The sequence below is a fragment of the Terrapene carolina genome, unplaced genomic scaffold (assembly GCF_002925995.2).
Source record: "Terrapene carolina triunguis isolate 2854851 unplaced genomic scaffold, T_m_triunguis-2.0 Scaffold67, whole genome shotgun sequence".
Lineage (NCBI taxonomy): Eukaryota > Metazoa > Chordata > Testudines > Emydidae > Terrapene > Terrapene triunguis.
Window position 1 is genome coordinate 18,239,563 of NW_020664418.1, and position 20,975 is coordinate 18,260,537.

At 39.4% G+C, this 20,975-nt stretch overlaps 1 protein-coding gene across 7 annotated transcripts in view; it reads left to right on the forward strand.

The window, feature by feature from the left end:
• Positions 1 to 20,975, forward strand: part of HERC1 (HECT and RLD domain containing E3 ubiquitin protein ligase family member 1) — a 214,087-nt gene that overhangs the window by 137,498 nt on the left and 55,614 nt on the right. For 5 of the 7 annotated variants that reach the window (XM_026648236.2, XM_026648237.2, XM_026648242.2 and 2 more), the window contains exons 35-46: positions 2,113 to 2,352; positions 2,573 to 2,656; positions 3,214 to 3,734; positions 5,425 to 6,200; positions 7,396 to 7,594; positions 8,688 to 8,848; positions 10,599 to 10,715; positions 10,907 to 11,138; positions 11,804 to 11,928; positions 12,186 to 12,406; positions 14,244 to 14,512; positions 15,134 to 15,186. In XM_026648236.2, coding sequence (XP_026504021.1) covers positions 2,113 to 2,352; positions 2,573 to 2,656; positions 3,214 to 3,734; positions 5,425 to 6,200; positions 7,396 to 7,594; positions 8,688 to 8,848; positions 10,599 to 10,715; positions 10,907 to 11,138; positions 11,804 to 11,928; positions 12,186 to 12,406; positions 14,244 to 14,512; positions 15,134 to 15,186 — 2,998 coding nt within the window. The remainder of the gene's footprint in view (positions 1 to 2,112; positions 2,353 to 2,572; positions 2,657 to 3,213; positions 3,735 to 5,424; positions 6,201 to 7,395; positions 7,595 to 8,687; positions 8,849 to 10,598; positions 10,716 to 10,906; positions 11,139 to 11,803; positions 11,929 to 12,185; positions 12,407 to 14,243; positions 14,513 to 15,133; positions 15,187 to 20,975) is intronic. The other 2 variants (XM_026648239.2, XM_026648240.2) reach the window with 2 other exon arrangements.

A 20,975-nucleotide genomic window follows, 5' to 3' on the forward strand; every position in this document is an offset into this window, starting at 1 on the left:
ACGCTCTTCATTTCAGAAGAACCTTTTTACTGCCCTAGACATCTTAGGCCACAGTTACCTCACTCAATATGAACTGACTTTATCCTTGCATTTCAAAGGTCTGTTTCCAGGATCAAGTTCCTAATCAGTCTAAAATTCACCCTTGTAGTTTTACCTCTCATGCTGAATTATTGCTAACCTTTTGAAGTTTCCCCCTCCACATTATTCAAAAGACCTAGATTTAATTTGCATTCTCTTAATTGTGGGAACACACAGGATGATGCTAATCAATGGCATCCTGGTATCCAAAAAACTAAGATAGTATGTGGAGTGCACCTGATTTTTGTTTCACTCTTCTGTCAAATCTCTTCAACAATAGAGGTTGCCAACTCAGAAGACATGCTGTCCCCAAACTGAGTTCCACTGTTGCTAACTGCTCCCCAAAAACCCTTCCTTCCGATGAAGAGCCTATGAATTCTTCTGTTCTTCCTATCTGTTAACCAGCTGTATGCCACCTGCAGACTGTTGAATACTTTATTGAATTTCTCTCATCTTAGTCTAAGATCCATCTCAAGACATTCAGAAGGGACTGATTTTGTACCAAAATACTTGCATGATACCTTTCTTTATACACATTGGGCCAGATAATAGTAGCTTTGCTCATAATTAGCAGTACCTTTAATCTGCAAATAGTCCATTTTGAAATCAATAGGACAACGCATACAGTGTAAGCAATCAGGTATCGGGATCTGGCCCTTTGGCTCTGGGCCCAATTAGTGGCTGTGCTAACCTGGCCCATATGGCATTTTGGCTAAAATCCTGGTTCTGAATCCTGTCTCTGTGCACTCCTCCTAATGAGCCTCTTTCAAGTGTTCCTCTGTTTTTAATCCTTATTATCACACATTCTCATGATAATTGTCAAATGTCTGAGATTAACAGCCCTAGCATACAGGCTCTCCAAACTTAGTTTATCATTAGGTTGTCTTCCATATTGTGCCACCTTCTGTTCATCAGTGCCCTACTTATTTTCACTATGAATAGTTTTTCCTCTTCAACAAGACTGACAGATGCCTCCTCTTTCTTAATATTGGATGAGCCATAAAGTCCTATGTAAATAGAACTAGCTTTAAAAAAAAACTGATTACTTTTCGCATTAATTTTGAATGGACAATTAAAGGGGAGAAGGCCAAAACATGTTAGCCAAAGATGATGAGTGTACTGTTCAAGGCCTGCCCTGTCTTACCCAGGTCAAGGTCTATGTCACAAGAAGCTCTGCCAGCTTCTGGATGAGAAAGGCAACGCTTTACTAAATCAGTTACAAAAATTTATTGTGTAGGCCTCCACACACACTTTCACTAGATCTTACAGATATATATATATATAGGCTAATGCAAATACACTATGTAGCTTCTGTTTTCGACAAATAAGGCTGCACTGCCATCTGAAGGGAATACTACACACCAGCCTACGTAGATCTGAATTTCTCCACTCAGAGAATGCATAAATTTTCTTATGGGTATATGACATTTCTCAGTTAGACAAGGTCATTCTCTAACAAATCATCCAGAGTAGTTCTGTTACAAACCTAGTTACATATGGAGTTTCTGTATATGTTTTCTGTATTCTTTCTCTCTGAGGATAGTATATTGTAGCTTGTGCTTTTCGGGATAAATTGTTCACTTTAAACGTGAGTGAAACTCATTTATTTTGCTGACTAACATCACTTCAACTATATGTTACCTTCTAACTTGTAAAAGTACATATATACTACTTAAATTGAAAGTGCGCGGGTATTTGGTTTGTGTCTGGAAAAGGTAACATGAACTTTTGAGACATCTGTTGGTGTCCAAATACTCAATACTAATGGTTGCTAGATAAATCACTCGTTGGAGACTGACCTTGTCATTGGAAAAATATAATTTTAGAGGGAAGAAAAGTGTGTTCAACCAATGTGTTAAAGGTATTAATTTAGGAAAATTTTGCTATCTTACATGTAACGTATTTAAAACTCTCCTTAAATTCGTATACTAAGGGTATATTCTCCTCACTGCTTGAATATAATAATTCCTATGCTCAATATTACACTGTTATGTTGAATTATGCCATGGTATTAATTTTTTTTAATCCTTCTAGTTCTATATTGTGAAGGAAAATCGAGGCAATGAAGGCACATGCGTAGGAGTGTCTCGCTGGCCAGTACATGACTTTAACCATCGCACTACCTCAGATATGTGGCTGTATAGAGCCTACAGTGGTAACCTGTATCATAATGGGGAACAGACTTTGACTCTGTCCAGTTTTACCCAAGGAGACTTCATCACATGTGTATTAGATATGGAAGCTAGAACTATTTCCTTTGGTAAAAATGGAGAGGTATTTAACTGTTTTCTGTGTTTCTTTTTTCTTTAATATTTTTCTGTAGTAACTTTGACTGTAAACATTTGGTAACTTACACATGATTCTAAAACCACAAAAAAATTTAGTTTTATTACTTGTAAAGATTTTAAAGAAGTAAAAATAATTATTTAAAATTGTCTAATTCTAAAACCCAGTTATTTTAAAAGTTTCTATTCCTTGTCTTATTTTTAACTAGGAGCCAAAATTGGCTTTTGAAGATGTGGATGCAGCAGAATTATACCCTTGTGTAATGTTTTATAGCAGTAACCCAGGAGAAAAGGTAACTGAAATTTATATCTGCATAACAGTAACAGGTCATATGGGATTATTTTTTGCTTCCTGTCCTACTATATGGAAATATTGACTGCTTTTTAGCTGATTTATGGAGAGAACTCCACTGATTGTTCATTTGGGTCATTACTACACTACCAGAAAAAAATGTGGTAGACTTTAGTTAAATTCCTACATTTTGCAATCTATTGATAGACCTGTACTGTGTCCTATAAGACTCTGAATCTTGTACCCAGATGTCTGTCAGTAGAATTGGAACAAATTCCAGTATTAGGAATATTTTGGACTACCTACAGTTCTTTTCTTAGAAACCTTGAATTTACTTAGTTTTTGCATTTCACAGTTTTATTGGAGTTCGTTGTAAAGGGGCAGGTGAGTTTTCTCTTCAGTACCAAGAAAACATGATAGTGAATTTCACAGGGGACAGACACAAAAAGACAAAAATGTTAGAGCTTTCAATTCAGCAGGAAAGACTATAGAATTAGAATAAGCTTTACAAACATAAGTTGAGAGCATAACTTTGATTTTTTTTGTTTTAACACTAAGGTGAAAATTTGTGATATGCAGATGCGTGGCACCCCAAGAGACTTGCTACCTGGTGACCCTATCTGTAGTCCTGTTGCTGCAGTGCTGGCAGAGGCCACTATCCAACTTATCCGCATCCTTCATCGTGCAGACCGTTGGACGCACTGCATCAATAAAAAAATGATGGAACGGCTGCACAAAATCAAAATGTGCCTTAAAGACGCAGGTCAAAAACTGAAGAAAAGTCGCTCGGTCCAAAGCCGAGATGAGAATGACATGAGAGACGAGAGAGAGAATAAAGAAGAGGAGAAAAATAAATATAGTAGGCATGGTCTTGCTGACCTCTCGGAACTTCAGCTTAAGACTCTCTGTGTAGAGGTGTGGCCTGTGCTTGCAGTAATTGGTGGAGTTGATGCTGGTCTTAGAGTTGGAGGCCGATGTGTACACAGGCAAACTGGACGTCATGCCACTTTACTTGGAGTAGTCAAAGAGGGCAGTACGTCTGCTAAGGTCCAGTGGGATGAAGCAGAGATTACTATCAGGTATATTGCGTTCAGTTATTCTTTGCACTAGTTAGCAATTTTTAGTGCTTAGAAAACTTCGTAAGTAACATACATTTTACATCTGAAACACGAATTTTCAGTCACTAGTAACTTTTAAGCTTAAAGTAGATGTTTGGGCATTCAGCTTGTTAAAGCAACTTTCAAGAATTCTGATTTGAAAAACAACTCGGTTGAACTTTGAATCTAGAGAAATAAAATATCTGTCTTGTATAGCCAGTATATAATTGTCATTTGGAAAGCTGGAATTCATCAACATGATTTGATAGTTTTTAAACTGAGTTTTGACTCTAAATTTCCTAATTTGAGGACATCCACATGCTTGTGAGCTACATTTGACGTTAGTGTTGCTTATATTTGAAGTTTATATATAGGCTTATTAATATGTTATCTTTCTGAATTTTTATTACAACTTCCTGGATACAAAGTTTTATTGACTAGCTTGCATTTTTGCATTTTTCATGGAGTCTTCTAGCCCCTCCTACATTTATCTTTATGTGAATTGGCTGAGTGTTTTCTGCAGAAAATTAGATTTCCCTGTATTCATAGTTTTTTGGAGATAGCTTGATTCCCAGTCTTCTAAAGAAATTCATCACCACTGATTTCTTTTGACTCTGGGCATAATTAAATTTAAAAGTTTAATTCTTCTTTGAGATGAATGGTGGCTGTTCACATCTCTTAGAACTGTCGTATTAGCCTGTCTCCAGATTAATGCCATGTGTATACACAAAAGTTGTGCCAGTTTAACTAAATCAATTCCACTTAATTCAATTACCAAATTAAATCAGATGTAAGCAGATTTGAGTGAGTCTACAGAAGGGGATTGCACCAATTTTAAAATCTATTTAAGCAGGTGTGATACTAGTTTATATATAGACAAGGTCTCCATAACACAACACTGTAATGGTTATTTTTTAGAATGTTTTCATCTGTAGAAGGGTTAGAAACTGAAGCCTGCTTTTTTAATTTTTTTTTTTTTTTAAGAAAGTCTAAATGCTGAAGAAAATATTGAGGATATCAAAAACTATAGGGAAGATTCTGAATTTGTAAATCTGCTGGATGTGTGGAAAATATATGCCTGCAGGTTTTTTCTATTTGTCGTGTTTATGATGGAGGCAGTGACTCATATGGCAATATTTAATATAAGGGTCTGTCACCAGAGGTAGGAGCTCTTACATACATGGTATGCCTCCGTTGAATGGTCATTGTTAGGATGCAGGAATGAATGTCGATGACCTATTTAAAAAAGAAACTGATAGGCTCATATTCAGTGATGGAATTGCTCCCTGCATTGCTAGTGACGCTTTTGTTTCTGGTTATCATTTTTGTGCATCTTGGCAATAAAAAGACAAGCAGTAGAGTGAAATTGATAATGCAGCCGAAACTTGTCATTACCTAAGCAATGGATTATATGAAGTTTTTGGAAATTAACATTCATTGTTGAAAACGTGTGCATGTCTCACTGCCTTTGCGTTGAGTATCATATCTCCCCATTTTCTGATCATAACCTCGTTTCTTTCCCTTGTTTACATTTAATTTTTAGACTGTCAGTTCATTTAAATTATTTTATTAAATATATTTTACGTCTTATTTTGCCTACATTATTTCCTGTACTTTCCTCTTGTCTATCCCTCACTTGCTTCTTCCTGTGTCATTCTGATCTTTATTAAAGCTTCCCAACTTTTTGGTCGCCTAGTGATACTCCATTGTATAATCTGGAGCCCTGTGAACCACTGCCTTTTGATGTTGCAAGATTCCGTGGACTGACAGCTACTGTGTTGCTGGACCTTACCTATCTGACTGGTATTCATGAAGACATGGGGAAACAAAGTGCCAAGAGACATGAGAAAAAACACAGACATGAGACTGAAGATAAAGGGGACATTGAACAGAAAACGGAGGGGGACACTGGATCAGATATGCGATCACTACTAAGTGCTGATGATATCAGAGGACCTATCACCACGTATTCCAAGTCAGAAAATGAAATAGCTTCCTTCTCTTTAGAACCAACACCACTAGGTATGGAGTCCCAGCACCAACCCATAGAAGGAAAAAGAAAGAATCATGAACACATACCAAGAAATCACGATGTAGTACAGTCAGAAATCAGAGCAGTACAGTTATCCTATCTTTACCTTGGTGCTATGAAATCGCTGAGTGCTCTTCTTAGTTGTAGTAAATATGCTGAGTTACTACTGATACCAAAAGTCCTTGCAGAAAATGGTCACAATTCTGATTGTGCTAGTTCTCCAGTTGTTCATGAAGATGTTGAAATGCGTGCTGCATTGCAGTTCCTGATGCGACACATGGTGAAAAGGGCAGTCATGCGTTCACCAATAAAGAGAGCTCTAGGACTAGCAGATTTGGAACGAGCACAAGCCATGATCTACAAGTTAGTGGTTCATGGGCTGTTGGAGGACCAGTTTGGTGGCAAAATTAAACAAGGTACCTTTTTAAAGTTATGATAATATATAGATTTGTTAAGTTAATTAGAGTTAATTTAAAATTACCTAGAATATGGACATAGATAACATATAGGCTTATATTTCTGCAGCGATTAACACTTGTGATAATCTCAACTGACAAAATTAAGGAAGGTAGCAAATCCTACCAATTCTGTAGAATTTATGGACATTGGTGATTTGCGCCCCCCCCTGCCCTTCATTTGCTTAGCTTATTAAAATAGAGATTGATATTTAGGGCACACTTTCAGAGCTGTATGCAGGAGGAATGCACATCACTGTAGTCAGAAAAAAATAGATTTATATTTTATGTTTATACCCAACTTTGAAAGATAGATTCTCCCTTTCTGTATTATATTGTGAAACAGGTCTACCTGATTTTAGCCTGGCTGACCATGATTGTGGTCAGTGTAGATGAAGAATAAATGTGTTGAACATAGTCCACCAATCATGTTTAAACCCTCAATGAGCAGAGGCTTTTTTTGGAATTAGCTGATGTGATGCTGACTTTGAAGAGACAAGGCGTTAATATAAATAGTGTTGCTCTTAGTCTTAGAATCTCTGTCTGCATGTAGAATGACATTGTTGGAACTTCAGGGAAGCTACTTGTCACACTGTCCCAGTCACAGCCAATTAAATAGCAGATTTTGAACCTCTTTATTTTTGTTTTATTTTAAAAAGAACAAATAAATTAAAAAGAACCAACTGACTCAGATGTAGAAACTTCTTAAATATTCTAGATTATTTTGCTGCGGGAAGCTATATGGTTTATTTTACATAGTCATTTTTGTAAATAACTATGTTTCCACACCAGAGATTACATGTCTTAATCTCTTAAACCTGATCTCTCAGACAAAAGGGAAAGTTAAAATCTAACTGCTGTTGTTTAGCATCTATAATAAGATCTAATGAAGAAAGGAGCTTTTGTTCTCTCTAACCATCTTAAAAAAAAATTGTTTATCAACTACTTTTCATCATTATGAGAATAACATGAGTTGACCAACATATTTTCCTTAGTCAGCAAGATATTGGGCAGAAATATTTTTGTAAACTGTCTGTGCATGTGGATGTGTGTATATTTATAAACACCACTACACAAAACTTAAGGCTAGGGAGAGCCACTCATTCATTCTGTAGCATTATCTAAATGTTCCTATAACATCCTTTTTGCGTTGCAGAAGTAGACCAGCAAGCAGAAGAAAGTGAACAAGCTCAACAGGCCCAAACACCAGTTACTACCAGTCCTTCTGCTTCTAGTACTACATCTTTTATGAGCAGCTCTCTGGAGGATACTACTACTGCTACTACCCCAGTAACAGATACTGAAACAGTGCCAGCTTCAGAATCACCTGGAGTTATGCCTCTTAGTCTTCTTAGGTAGAGTGCTTGACAATAATAATAATTAATAAAGTACATTTGACTGTTTTTTCTGTACTAGCTCAAGTGGGTCATTTTGATATACTACTTCTTAGTGTCTTTGTCCTGGTGGGTGTCTTTTTCAAATTTCTGATACTTTTATTCTGCATTATGAATTGTTTCTACAGAGATAGGCTATATGTCTCTCACCATATCTCAGAAGCCACTGGACTTTTAGTAGCAGTAAAGCTGCTAAGGGGCACTTGTACACTTAAGATCTTAATGTTCCAGAACTGGAAGCTATTAAAAATACCTTCCCTAAATCCTTCCTCATACCCTTCCTAATGTCCTGGTTTTTGTTTTTTGGGTTGTTTTTTAAAAGGCTGCCAACACTTAACATTTTAATTAATTATTGTTGATTCTGGAGCTAGATCAGGCTTTGGTTCAAGAGAGTTGTCCTTCAGACCCTGTGTATTGAAACTCTCCTCGGTTGTCATAGTGTGATACTGCTAGTTAATCTCCTACAGTGTAGATCTGCTATTCATGATGAGGAAGGAAAGCTTCTTTTCATTAAATGGAATTCAGTTTTGAGTTATTGCTTCTGCAGATCCATCCCGATCTTCCCTCTTCTTAGGACTCTTTAGGGGATGTTTTGAGGCAGATAGGAGCTGAGGACTAATACAGTGGGAGGCCTCGCATTCTGAAACATTCATATCCTAAAGGACAAATCCTCTGGCCAGCATAGCTGGACTGGACACTGAGCAGATGTTCTGGAAAGTTGGAAGGAAGAGTACTTCTGATGGTGGATATCCTAGTCCAGCCCATACCCTGCTTCTACCCACTCCTGTGTGCTGTTGTGCAGAGGCACACTGCAGAACTGAGCTGCCCTGCAACAGCATAGGGATTGTGTTGTCCCTGCAGGGCCCTTCACACCAGAATAATGCCCCCTAACCTTATATGAAACTGCACTGGGTTCTGCTGTCAAGGTAGCATGGGCATTTACCTTTAAGTGCCCACCCTCTCTCATCAGTACTAGCTGATGGTAGGCCTGGTGCAAGACTTCCACAGTGTGGCGATGTAGTGTAGTCTAAATACATTTTTCCTTTTTTGAAAGGCAAATGTTCTCAAGTTACCCAACCACTACAGTACTTCCAGCACGACGTGCACAAACTCCTCCAATATCCTCCTTACCAACATCTCCTTCTGATGAAGTGGGAAGGAGGCAAAGTCTGACCTCTCCTGATTCCCAGTCCGCAAGACCTGCCAATCGTACAGGTATACTTGTAAGCAACAAATAACTTAGTAGGAAACATAGGAGTTTCGTAAATTTAAGTATGTTAAGAGTAGGCTTATAAGGCATCATTAACTAATTTGAAGTCTACATTTTGATAAAATTAAGTATGCATGTCATAACTAAAATCTTATGGTAGAGAGCTTAGTACTAAAAGCCAGCAACTGACTGCTAGGAAAAAAAAGTTAAAATTGGTGCTTATAAGTAGCTGAATGGATTGCATACTGATAGCCATGTACAAGAATGAACAGGTGGTATTACTAACTATGATAAATAACTCTAGAATATTATTTTAGTTTCTTTTTGGTCTTTGCTCACAGAGTTGCTTAACAGAACAAACTTCAAGAGTGATCCATCACAAGTTAGAATATATCACTTATAACACTAGAATGTATTGATTTGTTTTCTGATATCCATCATTACTATATATTTCTGAAATATAGTCTCTCCAGTTAATCCTGCCTGTGAGTTACAGGGGCAAGCTTCTATTTTGAGTAATATATAAAAAGTTGAAACTGAACAGAGTAATTAAATAGCACCATTTTTTCTGACTATTTCCCCCTTATCTGAGGAATGATGATATCCAGTTGGAAGCACCATTATTAGAATTTGTACATTGCATCAGTAAATCCCTACTCCTGCTGATGTCAGAGTTAACATTGACATCACTCAGTAAAATGTTCACCTTATAATATTATAATAAGAAAAAGTCAGCTCAATATGTTTGAGTGACTAACATGAAAACTAAATCAACTTCTCTCCTCGAGATTTGATGTTCACTGTTGAGGGGGAGAGACTTTTTTCATATTCCAGTATGATGCAGGATAAAGGTATACAATTTACGTTTTCCTCCTTCATAACATCTTTATTAATCCATAGATCTGGTTGTCTCCTTTCTGCAGTGCTCTTTTTGGCAACTCAGACTGTTGCTTAGCAACTTGTCTGCTCAGCCACTAGACTGCCTCATTTTTTTTTTTTCTCTCCAGATGCTTTGCCTCCAGCATCAGGATTAGGTGGCAGCAAGTTCTCTTGCTACTTTAGTGCTTTCACACATTAATCCTCACCTTCATGGCAAGTAATGAGTAAATCTTTTTTTCTTTTCTTCTAAGCTCTGGAGCAGCAGTTCTTGGAGAGATGTTGGCCTTTTCAAGGATATAATAATCATTCTCAGTTGGTGATTATTTTTCCTTTGAAAGACTCTGTTGCAGGAAGATAGAACACACCCCTGAAAGAGACTTTGAAGTATCCTCAGCAGCTATGCAAGTGTGTCTAGCTGCTACTTATGGCAAAATATCTTGCTGTGATCTCCTGAAGGTTGTTGATCCTCTGAACCAAGTCCAACCAAGCTGAACTTAGTCCACCCAATCTAAGAGTAGGTTGGTAGGGTTTCAACTGGATGTAAATAAATAAATTAATTCAAAATGTTGAAATTGCATTGACCTTAATTGATCAAGTAAATGTTTACATAGTCTTAGAAACCGTCATCTGGCCAATTAAAGGAAGAGGAACTCTCTCTGGTTTTATTATGGAAAGGAGATGATCCAGAACTGCAAATTAGTGAAGATGTTAGAAGGAAAGTTCTCAGGGAACAAATTTTCTTTAATTCTTAATCCTCAACTAATAACGGAATAAATTATTAAAGAAGCCTAATAAAATGCAAAAGACCAAAGAAAGGCAAAAGCATATCAATAACTTATGCAACCATCAGTTAACTTTTTTCTTTCTTTCTCTTAGCTTTGTCAGATCCAAGTAGTCGGCTTTCAACTTCTCCTCCACCACCTGCCATTGCTGTTCCATTGTTAGAAATGGGATTCTCTCTCAGGCAAATTGCAAAAGCTATGGAAGCCACAGGTGATCTGTTTGTTGAATAATACCTATTACACTTGAAAACACAGTTGAATATGAAACAGGTTTTTTTAATGGAACATTGTATGCTATAAGCTTTGAACTCTCAAATGCCATGACCAATTATGGAAAGAGTAAACGGATTTTTTCATCAACAGTGATATAAAATTATAAGGTAAGATTTTCTTGCTTTTCAGGCGCAAGAGGAGAAGCGGATGCTCAGAATATCACAGTGCTGGCCATGTGGATGATAGAGCATCCTGGGAATGAAGAAGATGAAGAGCCCCAGTCAGAAGGAACTGCAGATTCACATCATGGGACAATAGTTTCTGGAAGCAGTGGAAAATCTAGTGAACAATGTTATTTACAATCACCAGGAGATATCCCTTCAGCTGATGCCACTGAAATGGAGGAAGGTTTCAGTGAAAGGTAAAATGTAGTTCTTTTCTGATTGTATGAACCCTGCTGCTGCTATTTCAGCAATTTGGTAGTTGCCAGAAGACGACTCCAAAATACCACTTTGAATTAATTTTGTACAGTGGTATATGCGTAGAAGTGGAGTTGTCAGTAAATTAGTTTTTGTTTGTTTATTTACAGTATTGTGTTTATTAAGAAAAAAGTAAACTGGATATATCCCCCTCCAAGATAATTAAACCATATGATATTAATGGTCTGACTACAATGAAAAGAGAAATTTCATTGGATATTTAGTTTATTCATTTTTTAAAATGTAGTGCTCATGCATGTTTTCTCACTAAGCTTTATAATGCGACTGCATTCCTTAAATGTAAAATGAATACTTTTCTGAGGCTCCTGCAATATCTAGGCCCCACAGAGTAAGTCAAGTATGATACATCAGCCTTCTTGTGTTCTTTTGCTGATGTAACACATGCATGCAACTCCTTCTCACTATTAATGGGGGTTATAGTATAAATATGAATAGACACAAGATGATAAATTTCTGAAGTTCCTTTTTTGGAGGGAGAAAATTGAATTTACTACCATCAGTGTTTTCACTTTTTTTTTTTTTTTTTTTAAGATCCATGCAAAATGTTTTTTGGCTTACCTGTTGAATATTCAAACTATTCTCCCAGTCCTGATAATATGGATCATGCAGAGAATGCAGCTTCTGGAAGTGGACCCCCCTCAAGAGGTCGGTCAGCAGTAACAAGGAGACACAAATTTGACTTAGCTGCCCGGACATTGCTAGCACGTGCTGGTAAGTGCACTAAAATGGTTCGAACATCTTTGTTCATTTGATAAATTTGGGAGAAGAAGGTATTTAGCATCTAATATGGAACTTTAAAAAAATAAATCCTGCTTGTACATATTTCAGTATATATTTAGCTTAATTTCTTTTATACAGTAATGAATAAAAATATATTAATTTTACTAGTAGTATTTTTAAAAAGCTTTTGAATGGGCTATCTTTTTTAATTACATGCAAAGTAAAGAATGTTTTCTCTTTGATTTGAGCGGGATTATACCGCTCCGTACAGGCTCACAGAAATCAGAGTCGGAGAGAGGGAATATCTTTGCAGCAAGATCCAGGAGCCTTATATGACTTCAACTTGGATGAAGAGTTAGAAATTGACCTTGATGATGAAGCAATGGAAGCAATGTTTGGACAGGATCTGGCCAGTGATAATGATATTCTGGGAATGTGGATCCCAGAGGTATTGGATTGGCCTACCTGGGTGTGTGTGACTGCAGCTGGGGCTGCTTTTACTTACTTACTGCTTTTTGCAAAATCATATTTCACAATTAAAATAACACATTGCATTAATAGCTTTCTGCTTGGACAGAATGAGTTTCTAAACCATAATAGTGCTTAAAGCTACTTTGATGTCTGTAGCATCACTTTAATGAGAAGAGAGCTGTACATAATTAATTTATTCCGTTGATTCTTGCTGTGTTCATCTGCACATACTTCATTAGTTTCTTCCCTAAGAAAAGGAATAAGTGGTACATTAGCTAATTTATTTTGATCATGACATCCAATTTTAGAAAACAAACGCCTGTACTAGATTGCTAAATTTATGTGGGATAAAGCAGTAGAAGGATAAAACAATTGCTAACCATTCTTCAGTTAGAAAAAAACAAAGCAAACAAATGAAACTGATAGGAGATACTGTCCAGTGAAATGGAATAAAGTTCCCGTTCATCATTCAGTTGTATCTTCGTTATAGCAATGAAAGTTTGTTTTCTGTATTTAGAGGGAGCCATTAGTTCAGATTAGCTTTTTCCCCCTTCATTGTAGTCATATAAAGAGGATTGAGAGGCTTTGTTGTTTTTGTGACAGTGTCCTATAATAATATTACTAGCTAAGTTTTGCAAAAGTTGATATAGTTGGCTCTATTCTCCTATCACCTGTGTAACTCCATTGACTTCAGTGGAGTTAGTCCTGATTTACAGCAGTGTAATTTACAGGTGAATTAGACTTGCTATCTTAGTGTGACTGTGTTCAGTGTTGCTATGCATGTTACAGTAGGTTCTGTTAAAATGTTACTATTACTATCTCACATACAGTATTTGCCTTTATTGTGGTATTTTCAGTGTTCCCTATAATTAGAATGGGATTGGTAAATTTAATAACTGCAGCTTCCTTAGATGTTGTGTATGCAGCTTTGTTGGCTGATTTCACAAATTAGTACGCTCAGTCGAAACTTGTGGGGGTTTTTGTAACATGCTTACCTGATTTGCACATTCAGACGATATGAACATATTTGCATGTGTAGTTTCAAAGGCAGAATTTGAAAATTTGGCCATGTGTATTTAAGTTCCTAGTAAGTCTGTTTAAACTGAGATTCTTGACAGTACTAACAGCTTTTGGTAGAATTGCCATCTTCAGTCAGAGAGTTCCAAATTCAGACACTTTGGTGTACGGTATGTGTAGACTTGAGCAGTAATCAATGTCACTCATTGAATGTAGTAGCCAACAGTCTGAAAAAATATTACATTTTTTCCCTGTTCTGTATCCAAACTCTGCCAATGAATGAATAAATGAATAACTTATACAGTCTTTGGTGGGCTGAAGCAGAATGATTCTTGAGGGCTAGATTGTAAGGAATTTAGAGGCAGAAGTTCTGATAATGTGACATATTGGGACAGATTTCTCCCCCCCCCCTCCCTTTTTTCTAAATCATCCTTTCTGTACTTTGTGAAAGCATAAATTGAAAGATCAACTACTTATACTTGTTTTGAAGAACAAGTTATTACACATGAGAAGGTCGGACTAGCTAAACTAGGCTTGATCAAGGTGAGAGAGTGCACAAGTATAAGTTTTTTTTTTTTTTTATGGAAATGTTGTACTACAATCAAAAAGGGAAAGACACCTGCCACCTTCCCCCACCCACAATAACTTAGCCACCTCTGGTCTGCTTCTAAGTAAAACCTACAGCACAAATACTGTCATGCATGCTTAACAGACATAAATAGAAAAACCCACTAAACAAAAATAGAAGTACTCTTATTTCTAATATGAGCATAATTATTCTATATCTAGTAATTTCATATGAAAATTATATTATACAGCATGTTTGTGAGTCTGAAGACAGAGAAGAAGTGGTAGTTTGTGAATTGTGTGAATCCAGTGTTGTCAGCTTCAATCAACACATGAAAAGAAATCACCCTGGTTGTGGCCGTAGTGCAAATCGACAAGGCTATCGTAGCAATGGTTCCTATGTGGATGGATGGTTCGGTGGTGAATGTGGAAGTGGAAATCCATACTACCTATTGTGTGGCAGCTGCAGAGAGAAATATTTGGCCTTGAAAAGTAAATCCAAGACATCAACATCAGAAAGGTACAAAAGAAAATCGTGGTGGGAGATTTCATTCGGTTTGGGAAGTTTCATTAAGAGGGAAAATTGAAAACGTCCATCAATGTATGCATCTTAAGAAGAGTTTGATTTTGCCGGCTTTACAGTTTGTACCAGTATTGTTGGTGGTAACTGAGATTAAAAATCTTTCTAAGATCACACCTTTTGTGGAAAGGGAAAATTAAATTCTTTCATCATTTAATAATTTTCCAAAATACATGTAATAAACAAGTCTTGGAGCCTAGATTCAAGCCCTGCTAAATCCATTTTTACTAAGAAACAAGTAAGTAGTTTGATTGGCCCAGCAGCTTTAAAAATGAAGCTATTACAGTATTTTTTAGGAGTATTAGCACTGGATCCTTCTTTCAGTATCACAAAATGGATTTTTTTTTTTAAAGGATGTATGCTATAAGACTCCCACTCTTAACAGGCCTTTTATTGAATATAGACTATTGTTCCCAAGTAGCAATCCTCAGAAAACATTTTACATATTACCTAACTGTAATATAGTTCTATTTTTAAATATATATGTGTATATCATTGTTCTTTTGAGACATTTTGTTACTTAGTATGCTCTTAATAAAATATTCTTCTTGTTTGGTGCAGGTACAAAGGCCAGGCTCCTGACTTAATAGGCAAGCAAGACAGTGTCTATGAAGGTATTTCTTTACTCTGAGTTTTTGAAGATACGTTACTTTTATGAAACTGTTGTTACGTGTTTTTTCAATCCTTCATAAATATACTACTTTGTAACATGGAACACCCCTGGGGACACTACTCAAAGTGTGCAGACAGTGCGCTCTTGATCAGAGATTTTTGTCAGCAGTGTCTGCAAGTCTGTCTACCTCACATCCCAATCTTGGTGCCACTGAGGCTCCCATTCCCTCTAGTATTGCGTCCAGGGTACCAGCTAAGAAGACCATTTGCATACTGAGAATCTGTCTAGAGCGGCACGAGCACCGGGCTTCGTGCCTCCCAAGTCCAGAGCCAAGGTGCAGTCCTCATTGTTACTGTCTTCTGTAGCCAGAAGCAAAAGCTGTACTGATCACACTTTGGTACAGTCTTCAGTACGACCTGACATTCTGACACCTGAGGAACCCAATTCAGAGTCCCTGGTACAGTCCAGGCTCCTATCTCATGAAGACCTGCAAATCCTTAAAGAGCCCAAATCACTGGTACTCTGCACTGGTACCAGCTTACCTCCAAGAGCCTACTTGCCCTCCGTATTCATCTTTGGTGACTGGCCCACTGCTACCAACACGGTCTCCATGCAGCCTCTTTGAGAGTACTGAGGTTTATTTCTAGCTGGTAGTGATACAACATTATCTGGCACTGCCTCACCATCCTCTTTTTCAAACCTGTGTACCGATGCAAGTACAAGTTTCTTCCAGGGGCCCGGTGCCAATCTGATAACTGGCACTACTCCCCCTCTGCCCCCCCCCCCAAACGTGTGGATGCAGGGGGTGCTCCCTCATTTGACTCAGAGGTAGTTGTACAAGGTTCCTCTCCCTTCCAGCCTTTTTCTTTTGAGGTTATCACTGAGGGGGAGGCTCTTAGCAGGAAGCACACCTGGCTATGCTGGCAAGGTCAACCTTGGAGTCCTGCCTCTTTCCCTTATGCTGCGCATCAGTGGGCTTAGAGGGCTCTTTATGGCAACCCTTTTTACAGGTTACCCTCTCAAAAGAGGACTTGTCAGGAGCATTAACTGATTCCCTAAGGCCCTGCCCCACAGATACATTTCTCAGAGGAGGAACCAACAGAAGAGTAAGAAACTCCACCTTGTTACAAGTCCTCGTCCTTACCATATGAGGCTGCCAGGACTCTCCAATTTTCTTATACTGATGACTTTTAAGGCTTTCCAAGACCTTATAAAAAGGGTAGCAGACCTTTCCCATCAACGATGCTCTGCATAACCTAGCATGCACGATGTAGCAAACCCCAGCTACTGTCCCATCCACGTGTAAACGAGCTGACAAAAGGTACTGCATCCCATCCCATCAAGAGGCTCGGAGTATATTTTTCCTTCCACTCTCGTCTCCTCTCTCTGGTTGTTGCAGTTGTTAACAAATGGAAAAGGTAACACTGATCCCGTTCAATACCATCTGATAAGGAGCTAAAGAAGTTGGACCTTCTGGACCACAAGAGCTACTCCTCAGCCTCCTTGCAGTTCAGAGTAGCTAATTATCAAGCCCTGGTAGCAAAATATGACTTCACAGTCTATTCAGAACTCTCATCTTTTATTGAACATCTGCCTCAGGAGCAGAGAGAACAATTTCAGGCCCTCATTACAGAAGGCCAGACAGTTGCCAAGGGGTCTCTCCAGGCCTCACTTGATGCTGCTGACAAGCTTCACATTCCATGGCTATGACAGTATTCATGCATCGAGCTTCCTGGCTGCAGTCTTCTGGCCTCCTCAAGGAAGCACCAAAAACTGTCAAGGATCTTCCCTTTGAGGGGCCTAAGTTGTTTAGTGATTCCGTGAATGGGTCCCTTCATTCTCTTACAGACTCCCGGGTAACACTTCAGTCTTTGGACATCTGTACAGGTGCAACAAAAAGAAAAGATATCAAATCGCAGACGTCTCAACAGTCTTGCCCAATCCACTATCAGACCAGCTGAACCCCTCCCCACTGCCCGAGCCAAAATCCCAGATTTTCGCCCTCTTCTTAGCAACCTCTCAGTCTGTGACATCCTCAAAATGCCTGTTTTGACCCATTGGTTGAGAGTCACAAACTATCTATCCCAGATCATACACTGCACCTGTCCCCCCCTCACCCATATGGGGATCCTCTCCCATTTCCTTCCTTCCTGGGAGCTCATCACTTCAGATCCTAGAAGTGATTTCTACAGATTATTCCATCCTATTCAGCTCCTTACACCTCCTTCCCCGTCCCTCTTCAGGGACCTCTCTCACAAAGACCACTTAAGGCCGAAGGTATAATCCATCCTAGCTCTGGGAGCTATCAAAACTGCTCCACTGGATTTCATTGAAAGAGGATTCTATTCTTGGTACTTCCTTGTCCCAAAGAAAAACAGGGCTGGGTGGGAGGTGGAGACCAATTTTCGACCTCAGCACTTTAAATACCTTTGTCTGCTTCCAGTGGTTCAGACTAGTGACCCTAGCAATGATAGTGCCCTCTTTGGAACTGGGAGATTGGCTTGTTTCTCTCGACACCATCCAACGTGAAGTGCAGACAATTCTGCTCGAGGGGAGGGCACAGCCACAACTCAATGGGAGATATCTTAGTTATTACTTAACCTCACATCCTGCCATACACTTGTTCCCCAAAGCCTGTACTGCTCAAGTTCCTAAACAAAATGAAACAAGAGAAACTTAGTAGCCATCCTCATAGCACTATCATGGCTCAGACAGGTGTGGTTCCCGAAGCTGGTTTGCATGTCCCTGCAGCTGCCTCTCTGCCTTCCCTGAAGCTGACTTTCCTCACTCAGGAGTCAGGATCAGTCACCTGCACCCGTCTCTTGTTGCCTCACTTCAAGATGTGGCTACTCTATGGCTCTCTGGTAAAGAACAAGTTTGTTCCCCAGAAATTCAAATGGTGCTGCTCAATAGCAGAAAGCTTACAACTAAGAAAACTTACTTGCAGAAGTGGAAACTCTTCCAGGCTTGCTGCAGCTGTCAGTCTATATCTCCTCTTCAGTCCTGTTTGGCTTACATTCTCAATTACCTGCTGAATTTAATGACCACAGGCTTATCGCAGAGCTCCATTAAGATTCATCTAGCTGCTATCACAGATTTTCACCCTCCCATAGAAGGGTTCTCAGTCTTCACCCACTGTACCACTGCAAGATTTATCAAGGGCTTGTTCAACCTCTTCCCCCCTGTCAAAAAGACAGCTCCACCATAGGACCTGAACTTAATTCTCAGTGCTCTAAGGAAACCCCCATATGAATCTATGGAGAGTTTTCCTCCTTCATTTGTCCCTCAAGCCCTCGTTCCTCATAGCCATTACCTTAGTCAGGAGAGTAGGGGAGCTTGGAACCTTGATGGCAAGTTCACTGTACATGGTGTTCTAGTGGGTTAAGGTGCCTTTGTGTTCACACCTTCACCTCCTTCCTAAAGTTTCTCCTGAATACCACATTAATCAGGAGATTCACCTACTGGTGTTTTACCCCAGACCTCACTCATCCTCACTGGATGTTAAAAGAGCTCTTGCCTTTTACCTTGACAGGACTCGACTCTTGGGCTTTCCCATGTCTCTTCATCTCTGTTTCCGAACGAATGAAAGGACATTTGATCTCCACCCAAAGACTGTCTAGGTGGATTACAGGATGTGTCTTGTCCTGCTAAAAAGCCACAGGGGTTCACCCCCGCCTCCCCTACGGTAATTGCTCATTCCACCAAGGCTCAATCTACCTCTGTAGGCCTTCTCAAAAATATACCTCAGATATATGCAGGACAGCCATCTGGTCTTTGACACACATTTTATCAGCATTACACTTTCGTGCCTGCTTCCAGAACTGATGCAGATTATTGTAACGCTGTCCTGTGATCCATACTGAATCCACTACCTCACAGCCGCCTACATGATGGAGGTACTGCCTGGAAGTCTCCTGATGTGGAGCATCCATAGGGACACTACTTGAAGAAGAACGAGAGGTTACTTACCTTGTACAGTAACTTGACTTCTTTGCTCCACTACCCACCCTCCTTCCCCACTACCATGGAATCTCTAACTGGATGTTTGTAATTGAGAAGTAACTGGATTGGCAGCATGTCCACCCTTCCCCATATGCCCTCACACCACAGCATGAGGTTGTCTAGAATGCAGACACGGACCCATGGCACTGCTGATGAAAATCTCTAGTCAAGAGCGTGTAGGCACACCCACATCCTCATGTTGGAGCACCCAGAGGGGGACCCATCATGAAGAATTCAAATTATTGTACAAGGTAAGTAACCTCTCCTTTCATGCAAATAAATCTGCTATGAAAAGGATACTGCAAGTTATACTTCAAAATCGTTCTAATATGTTCTTCAGGCTAATTTCATTTTTAAAATTCTAAATAAAAAAATCAGTTCTCCTGCCCTTTGTGACTTGTGAGTATGTGAAATGACTAGTGGTTTGGTTGATTATGCTACAAGTTTTTTAATAAAATTTTTGCAATCAGGGACTGTATGTTGGGGGTCAGGTTTGCCTGTCGGAGGAGCCCAAATAAAGCCCACATACTCAAATGTATAGCCACATCTTTTTCTTCAGGGCAGGTTTATTAATCAACACAAGATACAAAGGCTCAAAATAATACAAAACGTTTAGGAGCAGATACTTTCGTGCTTTCTGCTAGCTGAGAAAGGGAGGGGACATGTCCTTCCCGTGCTAGGTAGCCCCCTTCCTGGCTCCTATGGAGAGTCCCACCCAGGTCCTTCTCTGGTCCTGGGGAGGGTCTCTACTAAGGGGAGGTTGTTTCTATTATAGCAAGTGCTGATTGCAACTTGCAGTTACCCGTCATGTGCTCCCTGAGCTCAGTCCTTTCAGCCTTAAAGGGAAGAGCCTTGGAACAGGATGTGGGGAAGCTCATGTGCATCTTCCAAGACCAGCACACAGATACAGGGGCAAATTCAGCTTCTATGAGTTGCCGAGGTTCTCTGTGTGTGTAAATTAGCGTGTTTCCATTCCACATGGTGAGTGACAAAGGTGGAGGAGGGCAGCACCACGTTAATTGACTTCTCTGTCAATCCCAGAGTGAAATCAGGTTTTTCTTTATCACTAAAATCATACTTTTAAATTTTTCTTTTTACAGTCTCCTGCTTTGTCTGTTGTTTGCAGGAAGAACAGCCCGTTGCAGCTAGCTGGTGGGGGCTTGGAACCAGGGTGGACCAGCAACCCCCCTATCAGCTCCCCGTTCCTCTAAGTTCCCTGTGCAGCAGCTGCCCAGCAGGCTATAGCAATTGCAGCTGTCCCTCCCCCACTGCCATGTGCTGCTCCTGCCCTCTGCCTTGGAGCTGCTCCCCGAGACTCCTGCTTGCTCTGTGGGGGGGAGGGAAGAAAGAGGGGGGCTAATGTCAGGGTGTCCCCCTACCCCCTGCTCCTGCATCCCACTTACCACATCTTCCATAGAGCAGGGGGGACACACCAGGGTTCAGGACAGAGGGAGCTTGCAGCAGCTGCTGTCTCAGCAAGCTGATCTAATTAACAAGGCAGTGTACTTAAAGGGGAAATGCACATATCTCCCTCCATTCCTGCTGCCTTGTAGAGTGAGAGAGTTAACCCTTGAGGGCTCAGCCAATTGCTAGTTCATCATTTAGCAGTAAGGGAAATATCCCACCCTCTGACTCCTCCACCTCAACCAAGCTTCACAATCATCATCACTGTGTACCAGTATTAAATTGTTTGTTTAAAACTTATACTGTGTGTGTGTGTGTGTGTGTGTGTGTGTGTGTGTATATATATATATATATATATATATATATATATATATATATATATAT